Genomic DNA, 24,026 nt, shown 5'->3' with positions numbered 1-24,026 from the left:
CCTACCCACACAGCAGCTCCGGGCAGAAGACCAGAGGAGGAGGAAGTTGGCTTATCCAGCCCATGTCTCAGGCTTTTTGATCACCAAAGAAACCATGCATCCTGCCTGGACTTCCCCATTTGTAGCCGCTTTTCTTGTCCTGCTTTCAGTCTTACTTGCCAGGGTGGAAGTCACACCCTAGCCTCTGACTCGGGAACCTGCCTGGTGAGGGATGTGCTGTGACTTTAGGGATGCTGAGGCCAGCATCCAAAGGAGTGGGAGGGGGTCAGCAATAAGGGCAATACGGAAGGAGGCACCAAAGAGGGAAGCTGGTTAACAGACTTAAGGCCAGGTTGAGACTTCTCATCAGCGCTAAAGGAAGAGGAGAGGGGGATCTGTAAGACCCTCAGTTGCTGACAGTCATCAGTCAAATGCTCAGTGCTGCAGAATAGCCCGATGCAGATCTATAAGCAGTGCGAGTAAGAGTTCAGAGTTTGGTCAGCCTTGCCACTCATCCAAATCATATAGTTAGTTAGGTTAGCTCTCTGTATTGAGTGGGTGCCGTGTCCCAGCACTTGGATAACTACCTTACTGCATTATCCACAAGCAGCATCTCGTTTAATCTACGTCACATCAGCCATCTCACGAAGAACAATATTATCAGCCCCATTTTCCAGACAAGGAAAACTGAGACTTGGCGAGATGACATTGAAGTGTTTTAACCCAGATAATCTGACTACAGAGCTCACCCTTTTAACTACTGCATGAATTATTAGACTGGCCACATCATTTTGAAGTGTAGAGAAGGAAGTATAAACTGGACATGTAACCCACCCTGCTGGGGGGGGAGGAAGAGGGGAGCTGGAGAAACCTCACTGTCCCAGTCTACCTGCCTTGAATCTCAGGGACGACTGCAGCAAGTAAGGACTGGAGCTGAGAGTTCCCCCGACTGCACTGAGCTGTTCCAGGGGAGGAGAGGGGTGCACCAGCTTCCTGCGGGTTTGTGTCCCCCTTTGGGGCTCTAAGAAGAGCTTCCTGCAGTTCTGGCCAGCACACCGACAGCTGTGAAGTTGTGTGTGATTTGACTCCACTTGTGAACAAAGGTCAGGCCCTGGCTTTTCTCTTTGGTCCAGAGTGCAGTGGGCGCCTAGATAATTTGCAAAGGACAGATCATTTATCTGACCCTGCCGGCCACCTGGCAGGTCTTTGACAAAAGAATTGAACTTTAGCCCTATTAAGTCACATGCAACACTAGTAGACAAAGTGACTGGCCTGAAATATAAGGTGCTATGTCATTTATTTGGAAGGTTTGTTTTTTTGTACTAAATTACTGGAAAAATTGAAAGGAGGAGTATTTGTTGTTTTAAAAATACAGATACCTTTTTTTCCATCACACAGGATTGTGTTCTGCTCCCTAATTTTCAGCCAGTGTCAAGTATTTTCTGTGAATTTCCAATGTAACCAAAAGAAGCAGTCCTTTTCATGGGGTATTTTTTTACTGGTTGATTTGTTCATTTGTTTAATTCACGTTTCCTGAGCATCTTCAATGGACCAGGTACCGTGTTAGCACTGGAGATGCGGGTGTGAACAAGATGTTAACAGTCTTCAGTGAGTTTGCATTCTTGTCAGGAGGTAAACACATAAATAAAAAGATGGCTTCAAACACTGGAAAGTGCTTTGGTAAATGGCGAGATGCAGGAAGGCTGCTTATTGGTCCTTCTCTTTTTGAACACCTTCACTGAGATATAATTCATATATCATACAGTTGGCTCCTTTAAAGTGTAGAATTTAACTTTATTAATAGTAATTCACTGGGTTGTGTCATCATCACCGGTTTCTGATGTTAGAATAGTTTGCCTCCACCAAAAGAAGCCCCATACTCACTAGCAGTCTCTCTGCATCCCTCCTCCCTCCCTGCAGTCTTAGGCAACTAGTCTACTTCCTGTTTCTGTGGACTTGCCTACTCTGGACATTTCAGACAAACGGAGTGATACAATATGTGGTGTTCTGTGACTGGCTTCTTTCAAGATTTATCATGATGATAGCTTATCAGTACTTCATTTCTTTTTATTGCCTCATAATATTTCATTATATGGATATACTGCATTTTATTTATTCACTCATGGACATTTGGACACTTGAGTTGTTTCTACCTTTTAGTTATTATGAATAATGCTCTATGAATTTTCATGTACAAGTCATGTGGATGTATGTTTTCATTTCTCTTGGGTATGTGCCTCGGAATAGAATTGCAGGGTTACTATATTTGATCTTCTGAGGAACTGCCGGATATTTTCCAAAACAGCTGCACCATTTGCATTTCCACCAGTAGTGTAGGAGAGTTGCGATTTCTCCGGTCCTCATGAATACTTGATACCTTCTGTCTTTTTCATTGTATCTCGTGGAGATGAAGCGGCGGCTTATGATGGCTTGATTCGCATTCCCTGACAGTTAACGGCGTTGGGCATCTTTTCATGTGCTTATTTGTAGATCATCTTTGGAGAAATGTCTGTTCAAATCCTTTACCCATTTTTAGTTGAATCTTTTACTGTTGAGCTGTAAGGGTTCTTTATATTTTCTGTCTGCAAGACCCTATCAGTTGTATGATTGGCAAATATTTTCTCTCATTCTGTAGCTTGTCTTTTCACTTTCTTGATTGTAGCACAAATATTTTTAATTTTGACAAGGCCCAGTTTATCTGCTTTTTTTGTTGCTGTTTATGCTTTTGGTGTTGTATCTCAGGAACTATTGCCAAAAGCAAAGTCACAAAAATTTTACCCCTGTGTGTTCTTCTTAGAGTTTTATGGTTTTAATGTTTACATTTAGGTCTTTGATCAATTTTGAGTTAATTTTTGTATATGATGTGAGATAAGGGCCCAAATTCATTCTTTTGCATGTTGGTATCCAGTTTTCCCAGCACCATTTGTTGAAAAGGATATGAATTCCCCATTGAATGGTTTTGACACTCTTTTCAAAAGGCAGTTGTCCTAGGTACATGGGTTTATTCTGCACTCTCAGTTCTGTGCCGTTAATCTGTATGCCTGTGCTTATGCTAGTACCATGCTGTCTTGCTTACTATAACTTTGTACTAGTAAGCTTTGAAATCAGAACATGTGTGTCCTCTCTGTTTTTCTCTTCCCAGGACGTTTTGGCTCATTTGGGCCCCTTGTACTTCCATACTAATTGTAGGATTATAGTGTCCATTTCTTCAAAAACTTCAGCTGAGATTGTCATAGGGATTACATTGAATGTAGATCAATTTGGGAAGTATTGCCATTTTAACAATATTAAGTCTTTTGATCCATAAATGCGATACTTTCCATTTATTTAGATCATCTCTAATTTCTTTCAACAATATTTTGTAGTTCTCAGTGTCTAAGTCATGCACCTCTTACATTAAATTTAGGACTAAGTGCTTTATTCTAGTTGATGATTGTGAATGGAAGCTCTTTAAAGTGTCATTTTGAAATGTTTCTAGCTACCATATAGAAATAGAATTGATTTTTTGTGTGATCTTGCATATGATTCTACATATTATCTTGTGTCCTGTGACCTCACTGAATTTGTGTATTAGTTTATTAGTGGATTCCTTGGGATTTTTCATATACAAAATTGTCATCTACAAATAGAGTTAGTTTTACATCTTCTGCTCCAATCTGAATGGCTCTTATTAAAGTATCAGAGAACAAAGTTGAGTAACAGTGGTGAGAACGGACACCCTCATCTTGTTCCTGATCTTGAGGAGAAGCCGTTAGTCTTTCACTGTGTCCCAGAGGGTTTTGAACACCTCAGTTCGATTTCAGTCTCCACTGCCAACTCTGAATCCTTCCCCATGTTGCTTGTTGTAGTTCCTAAACCAAAAATGGAGAAGGTTGATTCCAAAGAGCCTTCCTTTCCAGTCCTTACATTCTACACTTCTGTGATTCTGCTTTGGTATTCTTTCTTCTTATCCAGTTCCTTTGAACGTTGGTTAAAGCATCAAATGAACTCTAATAAGGACACTTGGAAATGTTTGCAAGTTCTTATTTCCATCCCCATTTTGACTGCTTTTAACCTAACCTAGATGGAAGTTGCAAAAAATTGAAATATGCAAGCAGAAATGTTTGATTAGATCCATACTTCCTTTTTTTTGTAACTCTGAGCCAGGGGAAAAGATATGTTTGAGGATGATGGTTGTTTCCACAAAAGAAAGGTCAGTGAACCACCACTTCTTCCCCCTCTGCCTCTAACAGTCAGTTCCTTCTTTGTTTTCAGACTCTCAGCGTTCTCATCTCTCCTCCTTCACCATGAAGCTGATGGACAAATTCCACTCGCCCAAAATCAAGAGAACACCGTCAAAGAAGGGAAAACCAGCTGAGGTGTCTGTGAAGATTCCAGAGAAGCCTGTGAACAAAGTAAGCTGACTCTCTAGGTGTTTCTCCTGGCCTTCACCTGCTTTGAACAATGAGTTTGTTCTGTTGTTAAGTTCATTCCCTGGGGATTGAGCTTTCAGTACAGAACACTTTTTCCATAGCATTCCATGGTTCCAAGTGGAGCCTGCAGTGCCCTTGTGAAATATGAACCTCTAGGTGGTGAGTGTTTCTCCTGTTAATCAGAGTCAAGCTCGGTTGGCTAGAACAGTTCTTTTCCAGATGTGTCATCCTCTGGGCATTTAAAACAGCTCAGAGCACCATGTTCACACCTCAGGATGCTGCCACCCTGCCCCAGGGGGGCCCACCTTGCCCTGGTGCACGCACGTGCGTATACACACGCACACACACACACACACACACGGAGATTTGTGCTGTCCAGAACATCCGTCATTCGGCTCTAGGGCTCAAACTCTGAAGCTTGCTAAACCCTTGAAATCCAGCCAAGATGTCCTCAAGCACCAGTAACCTCAGCAGGGCCAGTCAAGCCAGATGTGTTGAAACAGCTGTTGATTTTCACCAACCCCTTCCTTCAGCCTAAAACGGCCATTTCAAGCTCTGTAGGAATCCAGGTTTCCTCTCTTCCAGGAGGCAACAGACAGATTTCTACCAGAGGGCTACCCTATCCCCTTGGATCTGGAGCAGCAGGCAGTAGAATTTATGTCCACCAGTGCTGTGGCTTCCAGGTCTCAAAGGCAGAAGGTCAGTGTGATGTTAAGAACAATTGGGTTTGCCTTGCCTTCTACTGCAGAATCCTGGCCCATGGTTTTGGGGATGGAAGAAAATCTATTGCAATGTTATTGTGTTCAATTGGGGGGCAACTGTGGGCTTAACTGTTCAGGAAGCAGTCCATGGGGCCTTGGATAAAAGTAAGAACTTATGCAAGTCCCCATGGTCTTTGAAGAGCTCTGTGCTCCATGGCGAAAGCTTGGGGTTTCTGGGGTTGGTCTGGGTGTGCTGCTTGGGTCCAACGGGTTCGGGGGAAGTGGGTGAGTCTCGTCTCTTAAGACCAGCTGTTTTTCCCTTGAGTCGCTAAGATGGCCTGAATAGCTGAGAAGGGAAGGGTGTCGGAAGTGTGAGACTCAAGGGGTGCGGCGAGACTGCCGCAGAACCTCTGTGCTCAGAGCCAGGGCCCCCTCTTGCGCCGCCTACGCTTAACCAGCCTTTCCTCGGCCCCGGGCTTGAGTGCTTTGCACTTGTTCTCCTGCTTAATTCTCATTATAACCCTGCGGGGTGGAAACTTACTCTGCAGGGAAGGCAGCTAACTGAATCTGTGGGGATCCTAAGCATTTAGCCAAGTCACACAAAGAGTAGTGAAGCTGGGGTTTGAACACAGGCATCTGACTTCCAGGCTGAAACTCCGCAGTGCTACATTTACTCTTGATGAAAGCAGTTTATCTTTGAATATCTCACGAATCTAATGTTACCGCCACACATAACTAAACATAAAAACAAAATTAAACTCAGCAATTTAAAATAAAAACACGCTTTGTAGACAATTAGATCCTTAATCCTTTAGTGACTGTCCACAGTGTAGTTCGTAGTAGAGCTGTTGTCACAGCTGTCAATTTAATGCCACTAGCAAACACTACCCTGTTAAATAAACACATAATTCTTGAATTTTGCCGTATACTTACTTTATTTTTATGTTGACCAGCAGAATATCTTAAAATTCCAGTTAAAAGTGGAAAAAACAGAAGTTTCAAACCCAGCTTATGTTGAATAATCATTTTCCCTGCTCCGTCTGTTAACGAAAAGAGGCTGAAAAGCCAGAATGCAGCACAGTGTGTGCCAGGTTGATCTGAATTCCAGATTGAAGATGAGTAATCAAGTGGGAGGTTTGGTCTGTAGCACAATTATTTTTTATTACAATCTGTTTAGCAACCTCTTGGAGCTGCGTTTAATATTAAACTCCAAGAAGAGGGTCAGTTGTCATCTCTTGCTAGTCCAGGCAGCCCGGAGTAAGGGGATGTATGACAGCTGTGTTCTGCTAGTGAACTCTGATAGGGAACTGTTTTAGCCGCTCACTTCCTAGAGTTTTCCCCCTTCTTCATTTCTCCAAGAGAGGTCATGGGGGAAAATCTGACGCTAAAATACCCTTCCCTTTGTGGGGGTCCCTGCAGACTCCAGAGGACATTTGTCAATGTGCACAGACATTTTTGGTTGTCACCACGGGGAGGCTGAAGCAGGTCCTACTGGCATCTGGTGGGTAGAGGACAGCGATGCTGGTAAACATTGTACGATACACAGGACAGCCCCCCTCCCCCAACAAAGGATTATCTGCCCCAAAATGTCAGTGCCATGGCTGAGGAACTCTGGTCTCTAGGAGGGCGCTCTGGGTGTGATCTTCACCCAAGGAAGAATATTACCCCGGATTTTGGTCATTGCCCTTTAAGAAGGGGTGAATTACTACGCTCTGCCCCAAGTCACCTGCATGAGACGAAGTGCATACAAACCCACAGTGGAGCCCACAGACAGGACTGGAAATGATGGGGAATCTGGCAAGGTGTGTGAACTTAGCCGACTCTGTTGGAGGAGTCTTACGTAACAGGTCTGTCATTTGCTGTCATCTTTAATTACTACCTGTTGGCTCTCTTAGGACTTAGTATGTCCATAGACATTCTTGTTTTCCCCGGGTTACTACGTGGGAAATTCCAGCTTGGTGGACCGAAACAGATTCAGATTCATCTACAGCTTACTGCGGGCTCTCTCTTTGCCCAGGCCCTGTCCTGAGTGATTTCACATGCCCTCTTATGTATCTCTGTATCCCTGTGACCATGTGCACAAGCTTTTATTATTCCCAGTATACAGAGCGTGGGCTGGGCCCAAGTTTTATTAGTCAAAATCTATTTTCCCCTTAATGTTATGAAATACTTGCATGTGCATTGTCTCCCAGTTTCCCGTATCAGCCTCTGTAGATTGCCCAGGGCCGGTGGTATTCTCCCCGTCTTGCAGATGAGGAGCCGGAAGCCCCACAGTGCCTTCGGATCGAGGCCTCCCCCAGCTCTGCCGGTCTCATGTCGTTTCCAGGCTTGTCTGCACCAGTCGTGGCACCTAATCCACGACAGCAGGGGCCATGTGCAGGTGGATGCACCTGCCTCTCTGAGGTTGTGTGGCCGGGCAGCTTCAGCAGAGCCGCGGCCTGGGGTTCCCAGTTGGAGTGAGTGCTGGATCTAGGTGTCTCATTGTGAACTTTTCGACTGCTGGCTGCATTTTGCGAGAAGCCACAGTTGAACAGCTGAAGGGCTTGGGGAATGCATAACATTCAGAGGCCATTAATTCTGGGAGAGGAATTTGCTGGGGGGGTTAGTAGTTGAAACCTGACTCTGCTGAGTTGTCTGGCTCCTTCATCACAGCCGGGGCAGCTTGCTCTTGGGTGGCTCACTTGATTTCTCTGCAAATGACAGGAAACTGCTCTTTCTGTTGTGAGGGGCCTTGCTCCTTTTGGATGCCTCTCATCTCTGGGTTAGCCCCTTTCTCCCTCGCAAGCCTGATGACACATTTTCTTAAGGTCTTTCCCACTTCCTCCCCAAGTTTCATCATCTCAGGCTCCTGACGCGTCCTGATGTGCTAAGATGGCAGCATCGTAGTCATAGTCCTCTAGCCAGACCAACCATGGTCACGTTTAGTCGCATGTGATGTCTGCAGGACACCATGATCCCTTCATCCTGAGGTTCCTCCCAGCCCCGAGTAGTCCGTGGCAAAGCAGAGAGCTCCTGTCCACGAGGTGGAGAAACAAATGCCTGGCTCTTGGAAACAGACAGTAAATAAACAAACATGTCAAGTAGTGAAAAGAGAAAATAAAGTGAGGGCCAAGCGACCACAGGGATGGGAAGAGGGAGGGAGCGCTCCTTCCTCCATTGGAGAATTCTATCTCGGTGGTCTACAGAACACTTGGGAAGTACCCCCTTGAGGGAAGTTAAGTCAGCTCTTGGAAAGTTGTCTGACTGAAGGAGCATTTACTTCTTGATCCCCTTTATATATTTTTCTTTTATATCCCCATGAAATAAATGCTATTGATTTTTTTTATTTAAGATGACATGTCTCATCATTTTAAAAGAAAAGAGGTAGTAGTGTTCAGAATCATAATCACTTTTTATAACATATCAGTGTTATATATTTATAGATTGTTTAAATGGACATTTTCTAGAATTTGCATTCTTGCCCTCAGTGGTTCTTATCTGCATGCTCTCCGGACCTCAGAGAGTCCGCAGGGGGCAGTTTTCCACATACAGAGCACTCTTAGTTTGCCCTGGACATGGAAGCAGTTCTGCTTGAGTAGACAATCCATGTTTTTGATTTATCCATTTTATAGATTATTGTCGATTTCCCTTTCCCTGCCGGCCAGCTGGGGCCTGGGTTGTTGACATTAGGGTGGCTATAAGGGGAGATTAGAGGCAGGAACCAAAGGGGTGCGTTTCCCCACTGGCTGGCTCCAGGTACCCCAGAGCCAAGGAGGACAGATGCGGGTGTGAGCGCTGGGCAGGCCCTGCAGCGTTGTCCTCCCGGGTGGGCTTCCCTCGGAGCAGGGCCCTGAATGCTGTTAGTAGTGGCGTGAATGGGGATTGGATCGTTGCCGTCTGTCCAGCTTCTTCACCTTTTCACCCCGGAGCATCCTGCCCCTTCTGACCCTGGGGTTTCCCGGCCCTTTGGGAGAGCCATATCATTGCATTGAGAGGGGCTGCATCTTTGGGTTGAATGTGGGAACCTAGTGATGAGTCCTGGGAGGGTGGGGTTTGAACACTGATGTCTCTGACCAGTCTCACGCAGGTGCTGGGGTCTTTGAAAGGCCTGGGGTTTCTGGATTTGATTTATTGGCTGGAAATGCGCAGTGGGACTTAACTGTTGGTTCTCTAAGCATCCTACAGCCATTAGCAAATTAGTCCTCATCGCATTTAGTGAGATTAGCGGCGGTGTCTCAGTGCAGTGCAAGAGGAGACTTCAGGGCAAAGCAGTCTCTGTTCTGGAAGGGAATTCAGGAATACCAGTACTACCTTTCTTGGTCCAGCGCCTTCTTCCTTCAAGATTAGCCTCTGTATCCTAATTGCAATCCTTAGAAAAACAACTTGGCTTGGTTTCTGCAGCAAGAAGCCTTTCCATTGACATCAGTCTCCAACTAGTTTACTGGATTATTTATTTGTTTGTTTGTTTGTTTGTTTGTTTATTTATAAATAGCTCCCTTTAATCTCTCTCCTCCCTCCTTAAGCTTAACATTTCCTTTCAGAACCTGAGCTGGCTCGAAGAGAAAGAGAAGGAAGTTGTCAGTGCCTTGCGCTACTTTAAGACCATTGTGGACAAAATGGCTATTGATAAGAAGGTCCTGGAGATGCTTCCAGGGTCAGCCAGCAAGGTGCTAGAAGCCATCTTACCCCTGGTGCAGAGCGACCCTCGAATTCAGCACAGGTGAGTTGCTCTGAGGTCTTTGGCTGTGTCAGAGCAGTAGAGGCTTTTGCTCAGGCTGGAGCCACTGTGTAAGTCTGTGCTTATTTCTTTGTTCTAAGAAACAATATTAGCTCACTGGCAGTGATCGCATTGATTTGGACACATTTTTCCTAGTCCCCTATGTTAACCATAGTTTATTACAACAGAACATCCTGCCAGTATCTAGCCTGTTAGGGACATTGACTGTCTAGATTATTAGGTCCAAAGAGGTGGAGAAGAACCCTATTAGAGCTCAGATTACTGGAACATGGAACTGTATCAAGCCAGGACCCCCCGAACACCTCCTAGACTCACTGGAAGCCAGGCGTGGGGTGGCGTCCGCTTTTGCTGGGTGATGCTTGTGTTGCCAGAGCTCATCTTCCTCTTCAGGGTTGCTGAGCAGCTTGCCCTGTGTGTGTGAAGTGCGGAAAGCAGAGCAGTGTCAGCTCTGACCTGAAGTGAAAGCCTTGAGGGGCTGTCAGACGCCTGCGGGCCTTGTCTTCCTCCCTGGTCCCTGTGCAGGATACACGCATCTCTGCTTCAGCTCCTCAGGACAGTTAGTGTCCTTGTAGCCCCGTGAGGCTAAACTTTCATGAACTGCTTTCAGAACCTGGCCATGACGTGCACAGTTTTCTTCTGGGAGACAAAGCAAACAGTGTCTTTATTTCCAAGATGCTCTCTGCCCTGGGGCTTCCACTCTAGAGTTTCAGCTGACCCCACAGATCGTGGTCTCCAGCCAGAAGCTAACTGAGCTAGTGGTGGGGAGGACTTTGCCTGGTACCGCCTGCACTTCCATGCCCTACTGCTGTCCTGTGCAAAAAGCCCGTGAGGAAGTGAGCCCCTTTGGTGCCTCATTCAGTTGCTGTGGATGGAGCACTTGGAGACCAAGTGCTGTGTACTTCCGGCAGTGAACCCGTACCCGGCCCTTCTCCTTCGAGGGAATGTGCTAACAGCATTCCGGGGTGTAGCATATGCTGGCTTTTTATGAAACACTGTCGGATACCTGGTCTCCTGTCCCTACTGTGGAAGAGTTGAAATCTAGTTGGGAAAATCAGCTCCCCCGCTGTATGATAAAGCACTGATTCATGGTACCGGCTGGAAGCTCCGTTGGAGTTTGAAGGAGGGAGAATTATGAGAGAGTTGCGGTGCTCTGATTACGCTTCCTGGAGGAGCAGGTGCTGGAGCTGGACCTGAGGGAAGGGCAGAGGGGCAGGAGAACGAGAAGAGCAGAGGAAGCGAGGCCAGCAGGCCTGGTGCCTTCCTGTAAGGGGGCCGGTCGCACGAGCGGAGTGTGCTCGCACTGCAGCACGGGTTGGTGGCGGGGGGCGGGCAGGTAATGTCATCCTGCCAGCCGCACCTGTCTGTCCTCTTGGGGAGTCCAGGACAGGGTCACCTTGGCTAAATGCTGTAACTGACAGTGCTGACAGCGTGTTGCTGCTGGGATCGCAGCTTCATGGGGTGTTAGGCAGCAGCTCTGCTCGGGCCACTACTCCCTAACATACAGGCGCTGGGAGGATTGAGCAAGTAGTATGATCGTGGTCTGGGGGCATCTTTTGGTCTATGGGGAGGTTTTATAATTACTCTGTAGATGACAAAAATTATTTAACGTCTATAACAGTTTCCTCAGGAAAAGAGAAATGCCTGGGTGTGGCTATAAGGAACAATGATTTTTTTTCTTGGTAGTCCTTTGACTAATACCATTTAAGGGATTTTTCCTCCTGAAATTCTTCCAAAGCCAAATTGGTGATGTTTTTATTGATCTCCCCGAGGTGATTAAAAATGCTTCCTCGAATGTTTCTTCTAGATTCCTTCCGTCACCTCACTCCTCCCAGTGCAGTTTGTCAGCTGGGGAGGTGTTCCCCTTCTTTCTGCTCAGAGCTGCCCCTGTGGGCTGGGTCCTAGCAGGCAGGCTCTCCGCCACCCTCGCACAGGTTCCGAGGACAGCGGCGACCAGCCTTTGAGCAGGCAGCTGCCTGTGCAGCGTGGGCGGTGCAGGAGGCCCGTCCCACCCGGTGGAGCCCCAGGGATGTTAGAGAACCGGGTCTGTGCTTGCCCTCAGTGTAGACGGCTTTGCTCCATTTCAGAAACAGACCAACAGCTGGTCCACTGGACAACGTTTTTATGGTACAGGACCCTCCTTCCTTCCTTAATGTCCTTCCTGTGTCATTAAGACACAGAAATATTCTACTTCCAAGCTAATAGTGTGAGGGGGGACAACACAATCACCAAAAATTTTAGGTGCTTTCAGAGAAATGTCATCCAACACAGGTAGGAATTAAGTACTACATACAAGTGACCCCCTCCCTGCCCCTCCCTTCGTCTGATTCTGGCCAGTAATTTGACAGTGGGGTACTCTGGGGGAATCCCGCGGGCACATGGGTGGGAGGCAGCAGTCTTTATTAAAGAGGCCTCACCAGGCCTTGCCCGGAAGGAGGAGGCAGAGTTGCTAGCAGCATGTCCCCCCTGAGGACGACGTCGTCCCTGACCCAGGCCTTGGGAGAAACTGCAGTTTTTGTTTTCTTCTCTCAACCCTCTTTCCTAAGAGAGTAGGTCCAACACCAAATACTTCACATTTGTATTGTCCTCTAAGGCAGCCAATCCCTGGCTTTCTTGCCACTCCTTTTGTAAATTTTCCTTATTTGTAATGAGACTCGAGGAGTTTGCTTTCACTCTCTCGGACTCCTCTCCAGCGTAGAGACTGGCTGTGTGGAACCTTTACCTCTCCTGGAGAATTCTTTTCCTCTTTACCTGATTCCGAAGAGCTTCTCATTAGAGCACTGTTTGGTTCAAGTTTTTATTTTAAGTGGCTTTGTTTTTAGTACCTGTTTTAATCATATCTTACAATATTATATTTTTTTCTCAAAATTTTACCTTTGGAAAAAATATCTCTTTGGCTCCTAAATGTCTGCCTCGTTCTTTTTTTTTTTAAGTGGAGGAGGCAGCAGCACATATTCCCTATATTTTGCTCTTCCTCTGTTGTAATACATAATGCTTAAAATAGAAAAATAATCCTTTCCATAAATCCTAGGGGAAATTATCTTTAGTTATTTTAAAACATATGGAGGGTATACAAATTCTTCATTCTGGCCTCCACTCTACAGTCATTGGGCATCCAAAGGTACTCGGGGCTTCTGTCCTGTGTGTGCTGGCATCACAGTGTGACTGGTACCTCCCCCACCACCACAGGTCTCCTTGCCTCTGATTTGTCCTTTAAATACTCTCCACTGGGGCCTTCCTTTGCCACCTCAGCCGTGGTCTACTATGGAGGATGATAAAGCCAAGCCCATGTTAGAAGGAACTCTAGTACATTGTAGATCTGTTTGAGCTCGTGTTTAAAGGCTGTTCCTTTAAAGAATCCTGCCTGCTAAAATTCCACAAACCAGTTGACACATACAACATGAATCTCTATCTGATTCAAAAAAAGACGTGTGCAGCGCTTCGACCCATGAGAAGGAGGGGCAGACAGGCACTTGAGAGGTGTTACCAGCATCTTGTGGAGGATGCGAAGCTCGAAAAAGCACAGTGACTATCACAGTGGAGGTTTTATACATTATACCTGAGAAATGGTAAAAATTTCTAACAGACTAGAGTATAAAGCTCCACAAAATCTTCATTGGATGTAAGAAAATAGATCCAGGGAGGAGAAGTTGATTTATTAAAGGGGGCACAGATTTTATACAAAGAAAGATTGAGAAACCTGGTCACTGAAAAACTAGTTCTGTGCTAAACAGATGACTTCAAGTGATGGTCGTGCTTTAGATTTTTAATGTTCTTTAAAAAATCTTCTCTTCCCTGCAGCTCAGCCCTCTCCTCTTGCTATAGCCGAGTGTACCAAAGTCTCGCCAACCTCATTCGTTGGTCTGACCAAGTGATGCTAGAAGGTGTGAACTCAGAAGATAAAGAGATGGTGACAACTGTGAAGGGGGTCATCAAAGCCGTGCTGGATGGAGTGAAGGTGCGTGCAGGTTCCAGGCCGTCCTCACCCCTGCTGGCTGCGTAACACATAAGACCCTGTTCCCAGACTTCATCCACTAGAGTGAATGCTTTCCAGTGTCTCTGCTGCTCTGTCTGACAGCAGTTTCTCCATGCTACAGATGGCTCTCATGGCAATACAAGCCTTTGGAGTAGTCGTCCTGATAGTTAGAAAAGCTACCAGAAGCAGCCAGCCTCCACTGGGCCTTGTATTAAATCTGCAGTGAGTCTTTATCCTGCAGCTCTGGCTGTGCATGCTTGCCAGCTAGACAGAGTGCAGGGGAAATTGTTTTTGCATTGACTTTCAGCAAAACTCTCAGCATGCTACCTTTTCATGTTTTAAAAACTTCTGGGATTCTTGGTAGAAAAGTAGAATTGAGATGAGTAAGAAATGAAGCTGTCTGTATTTGAAATCTGTGGTGTGGCCTATGAATTTACTGCCCAGGGGAGTCAGAAGTGGCATCATAGGAGATGATGACTCATAGTTGAGGTGGGAAGCGAAGTCCTTAGAGGTTCTGGAATTGGGTTCAAAGGGGTCAAGCCTAATTGAGAAAATGAGTCCTGATGGATGAGGAGCAAGACAGAATGTAGAGTGTGAAACGAGTGAGAGAGAGCCTGTGGGTCAGGACTAGGGCTGTGAGCAGTGGGAAGGTGCAGCCCTACTGTGACCTGAGGCCACGTAATGTGGTGGACAGAGGGCTGGCCTAGACCCTAGCTTGATTTGAATTCCAAGTTCACCACTTACTTGCTAGTCTGAGAACAATGGCAGTTGACTCATGTGCTCCGTACCTCAGTTAATTGGCCTATAAAACGAGGACAGTAACAGTGCCCTATATCATCACGCTGTGGGAAGGGCTAACTTAGTTAATACATGTAACACTTCTCGATCTAGGACTAGCACATACTGAGCACTCAGCTCTCAGCTGCCATTTATTATTATATGGTGCTAGACATATGCTTTGCAAACACATCCCTTGGCTTGAATAAACTGTATTCTCCCCTTTTCTGGATCCTCCAGTCCAAAATTATAGCTGAGGTATTTACCCTAGGTTCAAAAAATTCCTTCCCCACTCAGCCATGCTACTAGATACCTGAAGGCTGCCTCCGTGGACTGACGTTCCCCAGAAGCTCTGGAGAGTAGACTAAGGACCCCCACAAAGGGTGAAAATTACAGATGCGAGGCTAAGAAAGCGTTGCTTGACATTACACATTGCTCCAGCGTGCACCGCACTTCCCGGGCCATCTGGGTGGCTCCTGCCTCCAGCACCGTATGAGCAGGGCTGCGGTGTCTGCCCGGGGAGCTTTACTGAGTTCATTCAGAGGGAGGCTGGACCTGGTGACCTCACCGTGTCCTCTCATGGCTCCCAGGGTCTCTTCATTCCCAAAGTTACTAGGTCCTACAAGGCTGGTTCTGGCCAGTGAGGCCTAAGTGTGCAGCCCCGGGTGGCTGCTGTGGCACACCTTCGTCTCCTTCCAGATTTTGGAGCGTGGCCACACACAGTCTCCCATTCAACCTTCCCGGCCACTCTGAGGTCGGCAGGACAGAGTGAGACGTGGCCTGGGTCACACTTGGTCAGCCGAGTGTATGTGGTTCTGGCCCGCCCTCGCCTTGACCTTCCTGTCCAGGCTTCCAGAAATGCTGTTACTAAAAAGTGTTATTTTTCAGGTGACGTTGTTAAGGTTTCCTTCTACCAAACTGATTATGATGAGTTGTTCAAAACAAGTTAGAACGTCCAAAATAGAAGAGGGAGCTTCTAAGCATAAAGCCTTGTGCTGTCCCAAGTGGACTTCCCTTATGGAATCATCAGAGGCCACACTGTACCAGTTGAAAGGCGTGTCTCAGGAAAATTTCTCTGGTTTTTCAACTTGAGCAGGATAAGAGGGAGAGAGGGAGACATCTGTTTATTATGAACCTGTCAGTGTGTGAAAGCAGGTCACTTTTCCACAGTTGTTTTTAAAATATTTTAACCAGAACAAAGATTCTCTTGGTGAGGATCTCTGTAAATTCAATTTTGTTTCATTTATTTAAGAAGCATTTACTGAGACTCCCCCATGCGCTGGGCAGCGTGACAGAACCAGCAATGTAGAGAGAGATGCAACGCGCTGGAGCTTACAGTCTGCAGGCAGAAAAGGACGACAGTCAGCAGCTTGCCGCCTGTAATGATAACCAGGACCGGTGCTGCAGAGGAAGTAGCGCGTGTTCTCTTCTGGGTGTACGAGTGACCTTCCTTGTTTGGGATTGTCAGAGATGCTTCCCCAGGGGAGAGACAGGCAGACTGAAGGAGGAGCATGAACTGACCCGCGTTGCTGGTAGTTTTTCACAGTTGGAGTCCGTCAAGACAACGGGGGCGATCTGGACACTATAGCCTTGGCGTTTGTTGTTAAGGTCTAAATAATGATACTAGGTAACATTTATTACACATTTGATGCTTATAACAGTTTCAAGGGGGCTGTGATCGCCTCATTCCCAGGTGTGCAAGCAGCCCCAGGCAGACCAGCAGCCGGTGGCACGGCGGTGATGCGCCCCCGGGCCTGCTGCTCCCCGGGCCTGCTGCTCCCCGGGCCCTGTGCTTGCACCTCCGCCCTCAGCTGCTTTCCACAAGGGGAGAGATTCATGGTTTGGCCCAGGGATTCAGTGTGCTTCACCTCCAGGCCAGCTGGCCTCCAGCCCCTCACTGTCCCCACCAGGCTTAGGACACCTTGTAAGCACATGTCCTTGTGTGAGAGACCCTTAGTCATCTGGGGGCGGGCTGTGCGGGAGTGAAACACACCCACGGGAGTGCCGTCACCGGCTCGGAGGGGGCATGTGGGCGCGCTCCTCTAAGCTGACTCATCATCTTTCAAGTAACTCATTCACTTGTTAAGTGGAATTTTTTCTAGAGTTGAAAAAGTGTTTTAAAACAGGATTACTTTGTTTTTGTCCCTGAATGAGTAGTACCATCCATCACTTAAACCCCCACATAAATACCACTTGTTAGCTCTGTACCTTGGGCAAGTTACTTCACTGAGTTTCAAGTAGGTTTTAAAATATTTACCCTGAAGATTAAAGAAAGATAAGTATATAAAGTACCTGGTAAGGGCTAGGTGCCTGGCGAACTGCGGGTAAGTACTGTTAACCGTAGAAACATTAATTCCTAGAACAGCGAATAACATTTACCAGTTCTTGACAGTGATTGTGGCTCTTTTCCATGTGATTTTACAAATCTCAGGTCAAAAGGTAGACCTCTCATTATCTGATGTGGCCCAGACAGGTGCTTCACCAGTGGGAGCCTGAGACTCAGAGATGCAGTGACTCCCCAAGGAAGGAATTTAAAGGCCCTCACTTTCCTGTTTCTCAAGGAACCACCTCCAGCCTAGGACTTGCTGCTGGAGGACTGAGCTTCTCAAGGTCAAAACAGATACACAGTTTGTCCTTTCAAAACCAAGACCCCAACTCTTCCTAGTTTTGTCTTTTCAGCTTTTCTTCTTATCTCAGATGTACAGCTTCTCGCCCATCCCTCTGGGTCCCACTTTACCCTCTTTGCAGACTGTCTAGGGATCTTCCTTATGAGACCTAGAGCCTCGCGTGCTTGCGCGCACACGCACGAGTGCACACACACTTTTTTTAATTTTAAAAAACATTTTTTTAAGGCTTCTTACACTGACCTTGAGGGAGAACTTTGGAATACCTACGTTTCTGTCATTTAACCATCAGCACCCAAAATTGGGCTTGTGTACCAGACTCACCTTGAATAACAGGGTATTTCGAAAGAAATTTTTCCTGACTATCAGTTAGGAATAGATTTGACTGCAAGAAAATCTGAAATAATACTGGCTTATAAAGGTAGAGCTTTATTTTTCCTTCATGTATAAGAAGCCTATAGCTAGGCAGTCCAAGGCTGGTAAGGCATTTTCACAAAATGGCAAGGGATGTGGTCTTCTAGCCTGCTTTCCTGCCATCTTTGCACACGAATTCCACCTCATGGTCCAGAAGGGCTGCTCAGTCTCCATCAGTTATGACTACATCCCATTTAGCAAGGAGGAAAAGAGAGTAGCAAGTTTGCCTCCTCCATTTAAGGGTGCTTTCTTAAAGGCCTCATAAAATTTGCATTTTATTGGCCTGAACTTGGTCATGTGCCCAACTAAAATTCTGTTAATAAGGAAGAGCAGGTGATGTGCAACAACTGTCTCTGCCACACTGACATTTCACGTAAGCCATCTCTTTTATTCCTAGTTCAGCCTATTTTAAAGTTTTTTATTATGATAAATTTCAGACATTTGCAGAAGAGAGAACATTACGTTGAAGCCCCATCACACAGCTTGTTTCCAGTCTTGTTTCTTCTAGACCTCTTACTATTCCCTGAATTATTCCCTGGAAGCGCATTCCAGACATCGTGTCTGTTCATCCGTAAATACCTTAGTGCCTATCTCTGGAGCAAAGCAAACTTTCTGTAAAGGGCCAGACAGTAAATATTTTAGGCTTCTCAGGCTACCATCGTCTTTGTTGCATATTCTTTGTTTATTTTATTTTATTTTTTTAAACAAAGCATTCTTACCTTCAGGGCCTTACAAAAAGCGAGCCCTGGGCTGGATTTGGCCTGCAGGGTGTAGTTTGTTGTTTTGAAAGTTTGTTTTTCAATTTCAGATCCAAATACAGTCCAGACACTGTATTTCATTTATATGTGTCTAAAGTTGCCTGTTCTCTCTGTTTCTCTCCTTGCAACTTTTTTGGTTTAGTTTTTTTTTTTTTTTTTTTTTAAAGGGTTGTTTCTCCTAAAAGTCTCCCACACTCTGGATTTTGCTGATTGCATCTATGGAGTATGGTTAAACGTGTTCCTCTGTCCCTTGAATTTCCTGCAAAACTAGCCTGAACCAGATTCAGGTTTTTTGTGTTTAGAAGAACATTTCCTCTGTGCCGCTCTGCATGTCCATCAAGAGGCATCTTTCTGTTTTTGAGGTTAATAGCCATTGATGGTTGTTGCCTAGATCCACTAATTCCTAGGGGTTTTAAATTATGATGGCCTTCTAATTCTTTTGTTATCCTGTGTTGTAATTCTCTGGGGAAAGGCAGGATCAATGCTTAATCACTTCCTTTATTTACCAGTTATCAAAGTAATGAGTGTTTTTAGCACCTTCTAACATGGCCAGTGAGTGGAGGTTTTTAATACATCATTTTGAACTCCTGAATTGAAGCGTCCTTCGTATGTTCCAGCCGACCACGGTCATCATCCTTAGTGATGCTCAGGTGCCGCCTTCTAGCAGCAACTGCTTCTTCAGGTGGTTTCCTGAGTTCGTGTTGATGTGACCGTGGACATCTTTGATGGTTTTCTCACTTTGGGATATGAAAAGATGTTCCAGGTTCATCTTGTGTGTGTGTGTGTGTGTGCGTGCGTGTGCGTGTGCGCGTGTGTGTGTGTGTAAGAGCACTTTCATCACCTCAGAAAGTAACCCTTTATACTCCCTGCGTCCTGGTCTCGTTTCTCCCCACCCCACACCCTTAGGCAACCACTCATTTACTTTCTGTCTCTACAGATTTGCCTATTCTAGACGTTTCATGTATATGGAATCATATACTTTGTGGCCTTTGTAATGGCTCCTGTCAAGTAGCGTAATGTTTTCAAGATTCATTTGGGTTTGGGTGTGCTTTCGTTGTTTCGTTTTTTCAAATAATGGGTGGCTTAAAGTAAGACATCTGTCCTCTGATAAACCCTTCCCAACCTATTTGTTGAGCAGTTCACTGTGTATTTTTCTAATAAATGTGCTAACAGGAAGTGCTCCACTGGACATGCCTGCTTCTCCCTGCTCAGGGGTGTCCGTGTGGACGTGCGTCCTGTCCGGGCCGGGAGCCGGAGCAGCAGCAGCTGCTTTGGGGCGCACGTGTGCTTTCTGATCCCGGTGCTCTGCTTAATTACAAAGGTCAAGAGAAGGTCTTTCAGTTACCTGTAAGCTTGTTAAGGGCCTTTTTTGGGGTGATTCCTGCAAGCTTTATTGTTTGAACTTTAGTGTTTTGCCCCAACTCAGTATTTTACTATTTTGGAAACACAAGTACCCAGTTTTAAGTTACGCCCTCCCTTCCTGCTGACCCCACCCGGCACTGCTCTCTGCAGCCTCCTCAGCATCTTGCAGGTGGAATCTCAGATCTCCTCTGGCTGCCTGCTTTCGGGGCTGCTGTAACCTCCAGAAGCTGACTTGGGGAGTCACGTGCCAGCCCAGCCCCCTTTGACACCTGCCTGCCTAGTGCTCTGCCTCCTCTTGGTCCCGTGTGAGAAGGAAGACACTTCCTCTGTTCTGTTGCTGCCTCACACTCACATAGGATGTGGGCAGGGAAGGTCCCTTTTTGTCACCATAGAAAAGTCACACTGGGGCTGGACACCCCTGCAATTTCTTTCCCTTCAGCTACAGGAAACTCCCCACTGGCCTATATCCAGTGTCCTTAGTGAGGAAGTTGTTTTAGGACAGTTGACCAGTCGAGGGCCTGTGTCACGGCCATAGTACATCTCCCTGGGCTCTGGTCCCCAAACCCAGGAGGTTCACATGCCAGAAGGTGCCCAGGGATGGGCGGCGGCGGATCGGGAGGTGGCTGGAGCAGGGGCCGCAGCCCCGGGGCTGTGGAGGCAGGCGCTTTCCAGTTGAAGTGTGTTTTCTCTCTGTGTGAACCTGGAGGCGGGGGCCTTTCCTTCCGCAACCAGGGTCCCCTCTGCCAGGACCGTCCCACCCTTACTTGAGCGCCGAGCTGTGCTCTGACTGGAGGTCATCTAAGATGGAAGCATCTCTGTGATCATTCTCAAGACGAATAAAGTGAGCATGGAAATAAAGTACCATGTGTTTAGAAAGGCACTTCCCCAGATGGCTTTCTGGCTTTTGAAAACTGCTTTTCAGCGGACTGGTGGCCATTTGGTTTACAGTCGCTGGCCTTGGGCACACAGGCTAATGTCACAGTCTGCTCAGTCTTTCCTAAAAACCTATGTCTCAAGAGGGTTGAAGAGTCTCACATCCTCGTAGAAATCTGGCCTTCGGTGGGGGGTGGGGGTGTTGGGCCAAGTTACAGGTGGTCGGCTCTGAGTGAGACGAGGTGTTGGCCGGTGGCCGGCTGCGTGCAGTCCTGAGGGGTCTCTTCCTCTCGCAAGAGTGCCGGCAAGTTGAGACTAGAGACCTTCTGGCTGGTCTGTTTGGGCTGGAAGGTCGGGGCTGAATATGGAAAGCTGCCTACCCCCTTTTATACCCTTGTTGGGCCAAGGCTAATGACCTGGTGGGAGGGGGGGGTCTCTGTCATCTGATGCCGCATTGGAATTTGAGAGCACACTGCACACATGTGCCTCTCGGTGCATGATTCTTTTGCCCTCATTCGTTTGTTGAGTTCACACAGCTGCCTCCTGATAGATGACGTTCTAATTATAATTGTTCATGAATCAATGAAGAATCGGTGGAAGTTTTTTCCCACCTTGCAGATGTAAGTGTGCAGACTTCTCTACTTACTTTTGCCCCACTTGTGAAGAGGCTGAGTGTGAGCATGGGACCCCCGGGGCTCTAAATCTCCCTCTGGAGCCCTGACACACTTCACTCATGTGGCCGGGCCACATGCTTTTAGGATAAACTGCCTTTCCCATCCTCCTCCAGGCCGTGGGCGCGGGGGTGAGGGTCAGGGCGGCCTCCTTGACACTTGCTGTCCCTCCTGACCACGTCGTCTCTCGTCTCTCCGTCTTGTCTGCAGTCACCAGCTAGGTCACTGTTCCTGAAATATTGATGAGATTACGTTAAACTTTTAAACTGTGAAGGCAGGAAGAGGCCAGCCTTCTTTCCTCTTCCAGCACTTGATTCTCAGGGATCTCACCTCCACGTTTCTCCAAGAAATGGCTGTTATGGAGCAGGTGACAGCGACTCTGATTATGTGGAGCATGCCTGTGGTGGTTTTTTCAATTAGTATTTCAGAAGTAATACATGTTCATTGTAGAAAATTAAGAAAAAGCAGAGAAACAAGAACAGGAAAATAAGGGGTATTTCCTTGCCATATTTTTTCCTGTGCAGGTATCTTGGTTTTGTTTTGTTTCCGAAACATGCTGCACTGACACCAGTGTACCTTCTGGGCTCTTTTCCCACTTAACATTGTGTGGCCTTTCTGTGCTGTCACGTGTCGTTTGTTACGAGGTTTTTTATGGCAATATAATGGTCCATTGTTTGATTCCATCAGAATTTATGTAATCAGTACCTAGTACTGAATCTTTGATTATGGAATATTGAATAGTCTAATTTTATCTGTTACATGTAATGCCGCAGTGACTTTTTTTTTGGCTTAGTTTTTGTACACATCCACGACATTTTCCTTGGGCTAAATTACTATAAAATGAATGCAGATATCCAAGACTTTTTAATGTCTTACACTAACAAGTTGTCCTTTAGAAAGGCTGTCCAAAGCATTGCTTCCATTCATCATGTCTGGAAGTTTCTGTTTTATTGCCATCAAAGCTGGAGAATCTCCGATGATTACTGACCGCAGATCTTTACATTTGTGAATTTCATCTTTGATACTTCTTTTGGTGTGTTCACCTTTTTTCTAGTTTTGTGTTTTCAAAAGAATCCTTGCTCCAGGAAGGATATTAACTCTGCCTTACCACATTTGTCAGGATTCCTGTGTGTGCTGTTTTGAGTTGGGAGAGGCTTTGCGATCTTGATTCAGGGGTCCACTGCTGTATTCCCCGCTTTCTTCCATTGCTGCCTCCTTTGTAGCTTTAGAAACAGACGTTCATGCTGAAAGCCTGAACTCCTTGTGGGACACAAGTAGGTCCTGCCCAGGTGGTCATCAACAGGAGAGCCGATGAAGAAACTGGATTTCTCCATGCATTGGAATACGGCTCGCAACAGCAGAGAACGCACTGCTCACGCACACAGACGTGGGTGTTACACTGAGCGAAAGAAGGTGGACAGAAAAGAGACAGCGTAGATCGGTGGTTGTGGGACTGGGCGGGCTGGGGGAGATGTGAGGAGGGAACACTAAAAGGTGCAGAGTTTCGTTTGGAAGTGATGAAAAGTCCTGAAATGGATTGTGCTGGTGGTTGCACAACACTGTGAACAGAATAAAAACAACCGAATTGCGCACTTTAAATTGTATGACATAAATCTGTTCAGAAAAAGAAGACTGACAGAGAAGACTACATACTATATGGTTCCATTTATTTCATGTTCTAGACAAAAGTGATCTAGGAAATACAAGTGGGAAAGTGGTTGGGTGGGCAGACTGACCAGAGGGAGTGCCAGAAACACTGCGCTTTTTGAGTGCCGCTTACACAGTATGTGCAGTCAGAACTCATCAAACTGGGCCGGGGGCTGGGGGCTGGGGGCCGGGGGCTGCATTCTGGTTGAAAAAACCAAATAGGCTCCGATCTCTTCTTTTTTTTTTTTAATTAAAAAAATTTTTTTCTGAAGTCATTTTTCGGCTGGGCAATGCGCCCTAAATTTTCTGTCCATTGACAAAACTTCCCAGCAGTCATCGCAGGTACCAGCTGCCACCACACCCAGGCCAGCTCACTGGGAAAGCACCTCCCCAAAACCAGGGGTTTGACTGTGGGTAGGCAGCACCCTGCACGTCGTGCAAAGGCTTCAGAGAACTGAAGGGCAGTTCTGTCCCCACACACTGACTAGGAATCTGTTCTGCCAGGAATTTAGTTTGTGTGATGAACTTAGTCATCTTGAGACTGTGGGGCTTGTCATTTCCCCCTTCCAAGAGGAAGTGCCTTTACGCTTTTGAAACTTCTTGATGTGCCACAGAGGTGTTTTTGGAGGGTGGGGGACATTTTGGGAAGTCACGCGGAGCACCTAAGTCAGCTAGCACTTGCGCTCATGGTGCGTGGGGAATCTGTGGGCACAAAGCGAGGCTCGGCCGCGGAGGGCAGACAGCTGCACCTGGTGGAAATCCCGCGCCGAGGGGCGCACCTCGTGTCTCACTGCTTCTCTCTTGTGTGCGGTGTAGGAGCTGGTCAGACTCACCGTCGAGAAGCAGGGGCACCCGTCTCCAACAAGCCCAGCGAAACCCAGCCCCCCAGCCTGCAAACCCGATGGGTGAGTGCTAACCCTCCCGTCACGGGCCACATCTGGTTCGCACTGGAGGAGGAGTGGGAGCCGTCGGGAGCCCACGTCAGGTCGGCTCTTCGAGGCCCAGGTTCCTCTCAGTGACTTCTGGGGAAGAGCCCGCATTGCTTTCAAGTGTGTGTCACTCACACACATTCTGAAGTGTTGACTGGTCTCCAGGTCCCTAGACCGCGCGGCCGTCTC

At 46.8% G+C, this 24,026-nt stretch overlaps 1 protein-coding gene across 5 annotated transcripts in view; it reads left to right on the top strand.

Moving 5' to 3' along the window:
- RAPGEF1 (Rap guanine nucleotide exchange factor 1) overlaps positions 1-24,026 on the top strand; it is a 128,113-nt gene that overhangs the window by 62,033 nt on the left and 42,054 nt on the right. For 3 of the 5 annotated variants that reach the window (XM_072960339.1, XM_072960336.1, XM_072960338.1), the window contains exons 2-6: positions 4,234-4,373; positions 4,977-5,090; positions 9,613-9,791; positions 13,608-13,764; positions 23,725-23,813. In XM_072960339.1, coding sequence (XP_072816440.1) covers positions 4,234-4,373; positions 4,977-5,090; positions 9,613-9,791; positions 13,608-13,764; positions 23,725-23,813 — 679 coding nt within the window. The remainder of the gene's footprint in view (positions 1-4,233; positions 4,374-4,976; positions 5,091-9,612; positions 9,792-13,607; positions 13,765-23,724; positions 23,814-24,026) is intronic. The other 2 variants (XM_072960340.1, XM_072960337.1) reach the window with 1 other exon arrangement.

Source organism: Vicugna pacos, chromosome 4 (assembly GCF_048564905.1).
Source record: "Vicugna pacos chromosome 4, VicPac4, whole genome shotgun sequence".
Taxonomy (NCBI): domain Eukaryota; kingdom Metazoa; phylum Chordata; class Mammalia; order Artiodactyla; family Camelidae; genus Vicugna; species Vicugna pacos.
This window is presented reverse-complemented; position numbering and strand designations above follow the sequence as displayed.